Source organism: Prinia subflava, chromosome 2 (genome assembly GCF_021018805.1).
Source record: "Prinia subflava isolate CZ2003 ecotype Zambia chromosome 2, Cam_Psub_1.2, whole genome shotgun sequence".
Classification (NCBI taxonomy): Eukaryota; Metazoa; Chordata; class Aves; order Passeriformes; family Cisticolidae; genus Prinia; species Prinia subflava.
In genome coordinates this window covers 84263038-84275175 of record NC_086248.1, presented here as the reverse complement: position 1 = coordinate 84275175, position 12138 = coordinate 84263038, and the positions used below count along the sequence as shown (strand labels likewise).

At 42.1% G+C, this 12138-nt stretch overlaps 1 protein-coding gene across 1 annotated transcript in view; it reads left to right on the top strand.

Annotated features, from left to right (window-relative positions):
- Positions 1–11749, top strand: part of PLB1 (phospholipase B1) — an 88315-nt gene extending 76566 nt beyond the window's left edge. The window contains exons 52-59 of the mRNA XM_063390833.1: positions 1350–1430; positions 2444–2509; positions 3068–3162; positions 4336–4417; positions 5762–5866; positions 6968–7063; positions 10532–10606; positions 11093–11749. Coding sequence (XP_063246903.1) covers positions 1350–1430; positions 2444–2509; positions 3068–3162; positions 4336–4417; positions 5762–5866; positions 6968–7063; positions 10532–10606; positions 11093–11314 — 822 coding nt within the window. The 3' untranslated portion in view covers positions 11315–11749. The remainder of the gene's footprint in view (positions 1–1349; positions 1431–2443; positions 2510–3067; positions 3163–4335; positions 4418–5761; positions 5867–6967; positions 7064–10531; positions 10607–11092) is intronic.
- The last annotated feature ends 389 nt before the right edge of the window (positions 11750–12138 follow it).

Genomic DNA, 12138 nt, shown 5'->3' with positions numbered 1-12138 from the left:
TTTTGAGCAGGCAAATAATTTTTCAGTGACCAGTAACCTCAGGAATGGATGAATCTCTGTCACACCGTAATATTCTAGAGAATTAGTAGGAGATCTAGCATTGTGGACCAGTCTGCTGTGCTAACTCCACTGAGGGTTACAAAGGGCATCAAAAGCAGGGAGGGGAAGAAATCTGAGAAACCCAAGGCTGCCCTGCTCTGAGTGTTGGCTGAATTTGACTGGATGACTGTCTGGGTGTGAGCTGTTGGTTCAGGGAGAGCATTCCCTCTAAGGGAATGGGAGTGCCTGGGGCTCCTTGGCTCAGACTGAATGGGAAAGGAAGGCACTGAATAAGCAGGATTTGTCAAAGCATGTGGTTCTCCATGCCAGAACTCTTGATGGATGCTGCATGCTCACCCCACTGTCAGTTACTCTGCATTGCCAATTGTTTGGCAGAGTGAAGGGAGCTGGCATGGCTTTTCAATAGAATAGAAGAGGCTGTCGTGCTTTGTTTTATTCACAGCTTTTTATGCATTTTTTAAAAAAGGGAGAGGAGCGTGTCCCTGCCATAACATTGCCTCTTCATGAAAGTCTTTCTGAGCAAATTGCTAGTTAAAGACAGAATTCAGACCTATGGGTGATTCCCAGGCCCTCCCTCTATTTGTGGGATCCTTTCGCAGATGTTTGTTATGTAAATGCACGACACTAAAAATAGTTGCCTTTGATTCCTTTCTTTGTACTGAATGTTACAAAATGTTTTGATGAGATCCAGCTCTCAGCAGCGCCTATTGTTAGCTTGCGGTGACGTGGATGCTGCAGCTGCCCTTATATGAGCTCAGTGAAGTCACCAGCCTCCTGGACTCTTCTATTTTAATCCAGCTGTCTGCTCCCTGGGGCACCCCTTGCCCCTCCTGGCCACGGGGTAATTCTTGCCCAGCTGGCAGGGATCCCCAGCAGCTCCAGTTCCACAGCTACATGAGTCACTCCAGCCTCCTCTCCCACATGGCTTTATCCCCACGCTGCCTGCGGTGTGCAGCCATGGCTGGCAAATCTCTCCTGTCCATCCCTGTTCTCAAGCTGACATTCATTTAGGGATGCTTGCTGCCACAGACACATTTCCGTGCTTGGTTACCCTGACAGAGCTTGTCTGCTGAAGGGAATTTCCTTACAGAAGCCAAGGTGAATTGCAGTAGACTAGCAAACAGTTCAGATTTTCCCCCTGGAGAGATGCTATTCTTTTGCCAGCTTAACTCAGCATACCTCCTTTGTTCTGCCCTACTGTCTGTGCCCCGTTTAGCCCCATTTGTGAATGTTACCTCTGCGTGCCTAAGCAATGGATGCTGCAATCTGTTTATTTTATGTGCCACTAGAAAATTAACTTCAAGGAAGACTGGAAGCTGATTACCATCCTTGTTGGAGGCAGCGACCTATGCCAGTACTGCTTGGACAAGGTTTGTATCTCTGAATTAGGCATGCTCATCCAGGCATTTGGCAGGTGACCAGCCCTGAAACAAAGTCTTTCTCTCTCTCTCAGGCAGCCAAAGTTCCTCTTTGTTTAAAAAGCACTTAGAAGTCCTGCCCCTTTCATCTGTATTGTATCAGGAAAAAGTGCACGGCTTTTAATACCAGGGCACTGCAGCTCTGGAGAAATGCTGTATTTAAGTACCAGGAACCTGCTCATATTGAACAAAACACAAAGATTAAGCTGAAGAGCTCTCCCTGCTTACCTGGACAAAGTAATCAGTGTGGTGTCTCAGGCATGTTAGGGGACACAAGTGAAGACTTCTGGAAAACATTTCCACACAGTAATTATTGAGGATGCCCAGTTCTTGCTTCAGAATGACACCCAAAATAATAGCATCAGTTTATAGTGAAAAACATGTCTTTTCTTTAGCTGTCAGTGGTCATCCCCTGTGAAACTGTTTGTGTGGCACAGACTGGGGGTCTGTACTCCAGCTTGTTGAAATGACCAGGCACTGTTCTCTCTTTTGCTCTTCCCTTTACAGGCTGCTGCCTGAAGCCTTTGTCCCCACAGTTGCACCTCTGTAACTATAGTCACAAAGTTGTTTTGCTTATGGGCTTTGTGGGGTCTGACTGCCTTCAGTTTCAAATAGGCAGTTTGAAAAAAAAAGTTATTGTTCTGTTAATAAGGCAAACCAGTCTGCTCTAGGTCCCACGTTTTTGGATCCAGAATCCAAAAATGTGATCAATATAGTCATTATCAGGGAAAGGCTCTGCCAAGAAACCTCAGGATTTTCTAGAGATTAGAGGAACACATTAATGGCATAAAAACACAAGCACTATATAACATCTGTCTATGTGCCAGTAAACTTCTTGATCTGGAACGATATCTGCCAACAAAAGAAAAAAACGAGCATCAAGTTGGTATATCTTCTCACAGATCACCTTGTTTGTTCCTGAAAAAGACTGACTCTTTTTTTTTTCTCTTCTCTTTTTTAAACAGGAAACCTATTCAGTGCAAAAGTATGTAAAGCACCTTCAGGACACTCTGGATATTTTCTATAAGGAGGTAAGCTTTTAAGATACCCTAGCAAACTATGTTCCTGGCAAGTACACTGATGTTTCTCTCACCTCTGATAGACTGTCAGTGATTATGTTTCATACAAGGTCATCTTTCAAATAGCTGGAGTCAGACTGTTCTTCAGTGCTGCATTTCAATGACTGTACTAGCTAATGCCCTGAGAAAGAGGGCTGCAGTTTCAGAAAAACAGTGTGTTCAACAATATGGACAATATGGTTTGCTGTGGACCAAACATACCATGACAGTTTTCATGGCTAAACCAACCATGAACAGTTTCATTTACCCTAGAGCAAATGGAAGTCTCCCAGGGAGTGAAGCAGCATTTTGGCTAGTTTGTACTAGCTGCTGGAATTCTTTTGGCTGACATCCACTGTATGTCTCCCTCCCCCTCCTTTTATACATCATCCTTGCACATGCCTTTGGCTGCAGGCAGTGCAGTTTGCACTGACTTGCTGACCTGCGGAGGGCACTTCTCGCTCTTTGTAGTGGTATCATGTTCTGGTATTTGTAAGATGTCTGTATGTCTGCTTATTGTAATCCTCACAGCTCCCAAGAGTCTTTATCAACATGGTGGAGATGCTAGAGCTCTCTGGACTGCGTCAAATCACAGCAAGCTCTTCAGAGTGTGCTTTGACAGCAAAGTAAGTGAGCAAAACAGCTCTTTACCTATAAAGTTATGTCTTTTTTGGCTCAGTCTCAGTTTCTACAGGAGGACATCCACACTGAGCTTTCCAAGCTGCTTTCGTTGCTGCCTTTACCTGATGCACTAGTTCCCATCAATTTTCTATTACTTCTTGCAATACTTCAGCTAGACATCATGGACCTGTAGATAGCAGAGTTCTCACTTCTCAGCTGTAAGGCAGCATGACACAGCACAAGTCAACATCTGATTGCTGTACTGCTGAACTTCGAAGGCTTTTTTGCCCAGCCATGTGCTGGTCAGCAGCACAGGCTGACATCCCTCATTCCTCTCTTTGTATGCGGTGCTGGATGACCTCTGGTGCAGGCTGGGCTGCACACAGCAGAGCACAGCCGGGAGCTGCTCCTCGCACCTAATGAGGGAGACCAAAATCTTAACTCAAAGAAGGTTGAGAGACTTGTTTTAGAAAGCAGCAGTGCTTTAAAGGCATCAGAATGGACATGAAAAGGCTCTTTAGTTGTGCAGAGAAAGGTATAACAAAGACCAGTAGTTGGAAGGTGATGCCAAACGAATTCAAATTAAGTTAGGCACAGATTTTTTAAAAATACAAGTGATTAACTACAGGAACACACTGAAAGGGAAAATAATGAATAGATGATCTTGCTCAATGTCTTCATATTCATTCCAAGCACATTCTTAGAAGATGAATTTCAGTGAAGCGCAAGCTATTACCTCTTGTTATGAAGGTAACTTAATAAAACAGAGTGGTGCAAGGCCTCAGACTACAAGAAAATTTTGTCTTTTCTAACTTTAAACTTCCATATGTCCGAAACTCTGCTGTAAGCCCATTCATGGGGTGGGTTTTCTTATTACTCTAATACATGTGATTTCCTGCTAATGTGTGGCATAGTGAACACTTTTTTGTGTTTGACTCAAGAGTTGTGGATCCTGCAGCTTTCTGCCTGTGGTAGGTGTTCATTTTGAAAAGTAACTCAGTAGAGATTCTTCTTTTCTGAAGTATCTGTCCATTCCTAAGCCACCAAGGTGGCTCTCCCTTCTGCATGTGAGCTCTGAGCACCTATCCTGAGCTTCTTGAAGCAGCCACACAGTGCTGAAGAACTGTGAATAGACTATCCTAGACTGGCTTTTAATTCTAATATTTCTCTCATTAAAGGAAAGTTTGCCCATGTTTCTTAAATCCAGAGGAAAATTCTTCTGAATTACAAGAAATTAAGAGAGTTAACAGAGATTTCCAGGTAATGCATTGATTCTGTAACTGGTCATCTTCACTTGTGTCTCTTTATATTGCTTCCCTCACTGCCCTTCCTGCTGTGCATATTCTCAGCAATACAGAGAGGGATAACTGGAAAACAACTTAGCTACAGCCTAATCAAAACCCTACCCAGCTAACCAGTTAGTAGCAGTGCAAGACTTTCCACATTGCCTTATGATGTGACCTCAGCTCTGAGCTGGATGCAGCTGGAGACCAGTTCTGTTTCCAGCTGCTGTTTCAACAGCCGAAAAGGATTTAGTGCTGATGGCTGCTTTGTTGATATGTGTTTGTCTGTTCTGAGTCCAATGAGTAGCTCCCATGAATTAACATGTCACTGCAAGAGTGACAAATGACCTTGCATCAGCTGTTTTGTGGTTACTCTTAGCAGAAGAAATTAACTAAACCAACCATAGGCCAGCTTGCCATCTGAGAGTAACTTTTCATAGCCTCAGGCGTAAGATTCACTCAAAATTAACAGAAGCTGTAAATAGCTATTGGAGCAGAAGCTTTTTCCATCGATGTTCTTATGAATACAGGAATCACTGTATCACATCACATTATGTTCTCCATTCTGGCTCTGGCAGTGGCTGTTGTCCAATGAATCTAACAAAGCTCAAGAAATTCATCCTGGGTAATGCTTGTATAAGCCTACTGGAGGGGTCATTTTCCTGAACTAAGGACGAGGGATTAGGAATGTTTTGAGATATGACCAGGAGCATTAGCAGTTATACCCATAAGCTGGCAAGTTACAATGAGATAGAGTTTTTTATTTGTAGGAATGTCTGTGACCATAATTTTTGAAAGCAGCAGGTAATTTTTCAATGCTTAAGTATTATTTTAATTCACGCACACCTTTCGCAAAAATCAAGTGCACTTCAGCCTCAAGTTAGCATTTTGGACTCGTTTGTCACTTCTAGAAATGTTGGCCTTGTTCCCTTTTTTTATAATTTTCTGCAAATTTTAATGTCATTGCAATTGTGCAGTTTTGGTTTCTATAAATAAGTTTGAACTGCATTTTTTTCTGTTTTATTTTTTTAATTAAGCAATATGATTTTTATATTTTTATTTACATTCATACTTCTTATTTTTTACTCTTATTAAAAATAATCCAGCTTCTGTGCCTTTTCCTCATGAAAATTTCTTCATGAACCAAATTATTTTCTTAGGCATTTTCTTGACTGCTTTATAACATTTAGTTGGACTTACACTAACGATTTACAGCTTCCTACACTGAAAGATGTGTAAGCTGCATGTTTCTGATAGCTGACAAATGTTAGATGAGCCTTGCAAGTAACTCTTCTGTTTTCACTAACTATACCACGTTCAGGCTGAAGCCTTGCAGCTGATCAACAGCGGCCGCTATGAGCAGCGGGAGGACTTTGCTATTGTCATCCAGCCATTCTTCCGGAACACCTTGTTGCCCCTGGATAGTGTGAGTCCTGTTTTGCTTTCCCATTATGCAAGGGCCAGTACCTTGATTTCTCTTAAGCCAGTAAGGACCATGCCACAAGGACTGCGTTTTCCTCTCTTTGTGCAGTCTAGTGGCACAGTGTGGTATCTGTAGTAAGAGTGAGAGAGGAGGAGACAAGAGGTCTCACAAGAAGGCAAGAAGATTCACAGTGCTGCCTGTGAATCAAAATGGCTTTAGGAAACATTCATAGCATACACCCATAAACTAGGTACTCTCTGACTTCCTCTAAACTGCATGTTGCTTCCCTTGTTGAGGTTGGTTAGTGTTCACCACAGTTTCCCGATTTAGGTTATGGAATGTGTTCAGGTTTTCTTCAAATGGTGACCTGCACTTGAATCTCTGACTCATCCAAGCATAGGAACAGGAAGCAGCCTTTGAAATCAAACACTGATTTTCCTTCTTTTCTCCAGCCTTAGCATTATGTATGCTGTGTTGTTAAGGATACAAATATCCAGCATGAATCCTCATCAAAACAATCCAGTTTTGAATAGTATTGATCCTTTTTTCATACCATCCCCATTTTTTTTTCTGTCAGCCTGCAAGGTCGACCAATGGTCACCATACAGGTAGTGATGAGGCAAATTCCCCCTAAAAGAGACATTTGTCACAGTTGGATAAGCCCACTGTTTTTATTGTTATATGAAATTCAGCAGAAATTTCAACACTTGAGGGGTTGTAAGTCTGAGTCAAGAAGTTTAAAAAGCAATAATAAGCACTTTTCTGTCAGTTCTGTACAAAATGGAATGTGGGTCAATGGCAGGGTCCTTGTAACAGCTGTGACTGTTGGCTTAATGATAGGTTTAGTTTTGCTATGAAAATTTCTGTGTGAAGTTGAGCAGGCTGCCTTACACAGAAGGTCTCAAGGTGCAGTAATCAGGAGCACCTAAGTTTATTTCCATAGTGAAAACATGAGCAATAGCCTTTAGGCAATAAGGCAATAGCCTTTAGGAAGATACCAAAATTGTGAAGTGGGTATATCAAGTACAGTATACTATTAGATATAACATGTCAAACCTCAAAGATGAAAATTTGCTGAGAAATAAATTTCTGCTTTTATTGCAGACCAGCAAGCCAGATATGAGTTTCTTTGCTGCAGACTGCTTTCATTTCAGTGTAAGAGGCTATGCTGAGATGGCCATGGCTCTCTGGAATAATATGGTAAGATCAATAAGATTCCTATGTGTTTGTGGTAGCAGTATCTACAAAAGATCATGAGAAAAGTGTCTGAAACAAAAGAGTAAGCAAGACAAAAAACTGATGTCCTAACAAGGGGAGGTTGCTCAACTCTGAGGTTCTTCTAATTCTGCATTGCTTAGGAATATAATCCAAAGTTATTATATTGCATGAAACAGTGTAAGTCTTTGCTCATTCAAATGAGAAGTCCCAAGAGTCTTAATGTAATGAAAAATTCCTTTCTGATTTGATAAATAATTTGGATTAAAACAAAAAGCCAGCCTAGTTAAACATTCAGTTCTGTAGGTTTGCTGAAAATGTCTGTTCAATGAGCTTGCCCTTCTTCAGTGAATTCTGCTATGTTTATCAGGAAAACATATATGGGACTGAATTTTTGCTGCCATTAATAGTGTCGATATGTTGTACCACCCACTCTTGTATCTGAGGCAGTTTTAGAAGAGTCACTAAAACTAATGGGGGCTTGAAATCAAACTTATGATGCTTGTAGTCACATTCCATCTGTCATTTTGGGGGGAATGATAGCTTTCGAATGGTGTTGGAAGAAGGTGTCAGAGGCACATGCTAGACTCAATTACTCCACGGTCACAGTTGCTTTCAGAAATGTTTCCCCACATTGGAATGAAGACTATGGGATTTTTATGCCACAACAACATTTCCTCGCCTTGTCTTGTAAACTCCAGTAGCCAAATACATTGTGCTAGCAGAAATCCTGGGTCCTAGTTTGTACAAGAAACAAGCATAAATCGAGGGGAATTTCTTTTCCATCCAAGTAGAAGTTTGAGCAAGATAAGAAACTTCCAGGATACCTCAGAATGAGCTTGAAAATAAGGACTGGAAAATGCAGGGCAGGAATCTGTGCAATTACCCAGTACAGCATATGAGCTGTAGGTCCAGGATCATAGAATGTACAATGAAAGCAAATGCTCAGAGTAATTGATATGTGCACGCACAGCAAATCTGCCTGTTTTCCATCAGGCTTCCCTGTCTGGGACTCCAGATGACAGCAGGCTGGTAGGCTTCACTTTACTCCATAGCTTAAAGAGGGCTAACGGTGGGCCAGAAACCTCAGGCAAATGTGGAAAAATTCAAATTGAGCATGGCTTTTTTCAAGAAAAAAAGAAAGAGCCAGTACCTGGGCATATGGTGGTCTTAAATTTGGTTTCTGTTGCCATGTGGTATTCCTATTGGCCATTAGTCATTCCTGAATCACCATCAGTCTTTTTTCCTATGCCACCAGAGTTTTTTTCTGTCCAGACTGTCACTCATTTCCTACGCATATAAGGATATTGACACAAAGCTTTCTACTGGGGTGCCAGGGATCAGGTTCTTACTGATGCAAAGCACAACTATTCCCTCCCATAGAGATCTGCCAGTCTGCACCAACTGCAGATATTACTGTTTACTATTTAAATCTAGTTCTTGTTGCACATCCCTGCCTTTCCCTTGCAGTCCTTGTACGGCAAGGCTGTGCAAGCTTACTGTAAGGCTGTATTGTTTCCCTGTTCCCTGAAAAGCTCGGCAGGCTGCAGGCTGATGGCCAAATGACACGGATTCTTGTCAGTGCACATAAAGGGCCAGACTGTGCCTGGCCACTGTGGGGGACGCGGGGATTGGGGTGGCTTACCGAGTCTCTGCCTCGCCACAATGTTCTTCACCCTTTTGGCTTCGTGCAAAACAAAGTGTGCTTCTGTTCTCTGAAGTCAGAGGACTCTGTAGTCTTAAGGGGTCTCCACTGGTCCCAAACCCACCTTGTCTGGCCTTTGGCCAAGGTGAGGAGACACATGGACAGAGTGTTTGGTTTGTGTTCTGCCTCTATGCTGGCAACATGCTCTAGAGGAGCTGTGGGTTTCTTCCAGAATTTGTCCAGTATGCTCATGGACTTGAGGATACTGTCATCTTTAAAGCTCAGAAGCTAATGCTCCTGAAGAACAGATTGCATAGAGATGAAGTAAGCATGGGTGGTTACAGAATTTTGCATTTTATCATCTTTTGTCTGGGCTCTGTGCCAGAATCCTTACCAAGTGCCCTGGCATGGGAAGAATTACAATTATCTACAAAGAACCAGTTGCACCACAAGCAAAATGCTGAGAGATATGAGCCACACATCATACAAATAACAGAGCTGTTCCCTTTAAGGTGCAACGAAGCTACCAAATTCAGTCTTCACTGCATTAGCTGGTGGGTGGACCAAGAGATTAGGAGTCATAAAAGAGTCCATCAGGACCCTACAACAATCAGCAAAACTTGGCATCCTGTTATGCTTCTCATCTTCTCTTCACTTGTTAGCTTTCTTCTCTTCCCTAGTTATATTTCTGTGGTTCATTTCTTTTTACTTTTCAGTCTCTGCCAACTTCTTTCTGTTTTTTTAATTTTTTATTAAAAATGAACTAGAGAAAGTATTCTCAGAGTTTTCAAATGAGAATCTTACGGATAAAATTTGGTTTTTCCATGTTGTGTTGGGCTTGTTGCTGTATTGTTCCTCTTCAGCATGCAGCTGACACTTTAATCCCTTGAGGACAGTAAATGCCTGTATGGACAATAGCAGAAGCAAGAGCCGTCCTCTGTGCTGTGTTCCCAGAAGTGCTGGATGACAACTTTGCAGTTCTCTATGGACCAATCTTGAAGTCATTACTTCAGGCATGTCCATACAGCAGTTGTAAACACTTCAGTTAACATGACTGAGCAAGCCTCTACTCGTTAGCTTAACTATGGCAACCGGTGGTATGTGCACTCCTAGCCAAGCACAACTGCCTGCTCTTAGCCTGGGCGCAGTTTATGTTGGGTTAGAAATGGCCTCGGGGTGAGCCTGTGGTCAGCTATTGCAACTTAGCTGACAACTGATAATATAAAAGGCTCTGTTTAACTCGCTCCTTGCAAGATTGTGAACCCACTTTCAGCTAAAATTCCCAGGGAATTTCTTGTCTGAGTGCAGACTGCAAAGGTTGGCATTGTCCCATCCTCTCTCTGTGACTGTCATTTCTGAAGTAACTTCTATCACCATGACACCAAGGCACCTTTTTAAAGTAACGTGCCAAATAATATGTCTGACATCTGTCATGTGGGTTTTTTTCCTTTGAGGTTTACACTGCCATTTGAGACAAGTACATGGTAGAACTGGGTGTAATAGTGAACCCCTTTGCTTTAGCCGAACATTTAAAATACATTGTAGTCAGAGCAATGCAAAAGGAAGAAACACTTACCCCACTCCTTGCTTCCAAGGGAGTTATTCTGCAGCCAGTGCATCAGATTCTTAATGTCTTCAGTTCACAAGTGTTAAAATGTTTGCAAACTTTCCTCTGCTCCTTCTACCACACTTCTTCGGTACTGCAAGCCACAAAAGACTGGATAAGAAGTTGTAACTGTCTGAATCCAGAGAGTCTGAGAGGAAAAAAAATTCATCATTATGTTTAACATTGCTTTTCTCTTCTTTAGCTGGAGCCAGTTGGTGAAAAGCAGACTTACAACAACTTTACCCATGACAGATCAAAACTCAGGTGTCCAAACCCTGTAAGTAAAGGTCAAGGTGCTCTCTCCATTAATTACCTCTATTTTTTTTTCTCCTTTCTTCACACTGGTAGAGCTCTTTAAAAAAGTATCTTTGTAAAGGTTCCAAACAGTTGAAATATACTCCCATTTTGTTGAAGACAGGGAAATCTACTTAAGATTCAAGACAAAAAGAAGTATCCTCACTGCAGCGGAAAGCTTCTCATTAAAGCTAGTTCTAATGAGTCTATGTATTTCCATTTGCTTGTTTGCAGCAAGCAAATTAGGAAGTGATGTGACCACTCCTGATTCTGAGGTTGCTTTTTTTTGTGTTCTTGGAGTTTTCAGGCAATAGAGCAGGAGAGTGTTTGGGCTAAGACAGAGAGAAGGCAAAACCAGCTGATTGTCTAAAGATCTACTGTTCTCTCTGAGAAGGGGCAGTGGCATATTGTTGGAATATTGCCCATTGAGTGGTCTGGGGTCAATAAAGCCTTTGCTCTCCCTTTGTAGGAGAAACCTTTTCTTTCCACGCGAAGAAATAGTGGATTTGGAAATTCAGAACTCAGCTCGGAGAAAACGGAATCTTCAGTCCCCTACTGGGCTGTCATTGTGACTGCAGTAGCCGGGGTCCTGGTGGGTTCTTTACTTGGCTGGGTTGTGTCACGAAGAAGAACCAAGAAGCACCAACGTAAGGCTGACACGGAAAACAACATTAAAATAACCTCTCTGTAACACAAGTGGAACAAACATCTTTTTCTGATGAGGCTGCTCTCTGCTGTGACACAGAGAGTAGCAGAATAAAAAAACCTGTTGGATTTGAATGAAGCTTCTTGGTTGCCCAAGGATTTTTGGGCCAAATAACATTGATCAGTAATGCATTTTAGAGCTATCTTCTGCAGACCAGTCAGGTGGAGGATGAAGTTCGAAGTATGTTGTGGTTTCACACCAGCTGGCAACTAAGTACCACACACCTGCTCATTCAGTCCCTCTCAGTGGGATGAGGAGGAGAACTGGAAGAAGGTAAAACCCATGGATTGAGACAGGAACAGTTTTAATAACGGAAATAAAGTAAAATGTAATAATAATAACTATGAAGAATAATAACTATGAAGTAATGAAGTGGGAAGTAACAAAAAAGAGAGAGGAATAAAACTCAAGAAAAACAAGTGCTGCACACTACAATTGTTCCTTGCCTTCTGACTGAAGCCCAGCCTGTCCCTGAACAGCAATCAGCCCCTCCTGAACTTCTTCCCTCAGTCTATATAGTAAGCATGATGTTCTATGGTATGGAATATCCCTTTGGCCAGCTCAGGGCAGCTATCCTGGCCATGTTCACTCCCAGTTTCTTGTGCTGGCAGAGCATAGGAAACTGGAAAGTCATTGGTTTAGAGTAGGCACTACTTAGCAACAACTAAAATATTGATTTGTTATCAACATTATTCTCATACTAAATCCTAAACACAACACCGAGCAGCTATTATGAAAAATATTAACTCTATCCCAGCTGAAACCAGGACAAAGTGTCAAAAGCTTTTTCATTCTGGGGTCCAATTCTC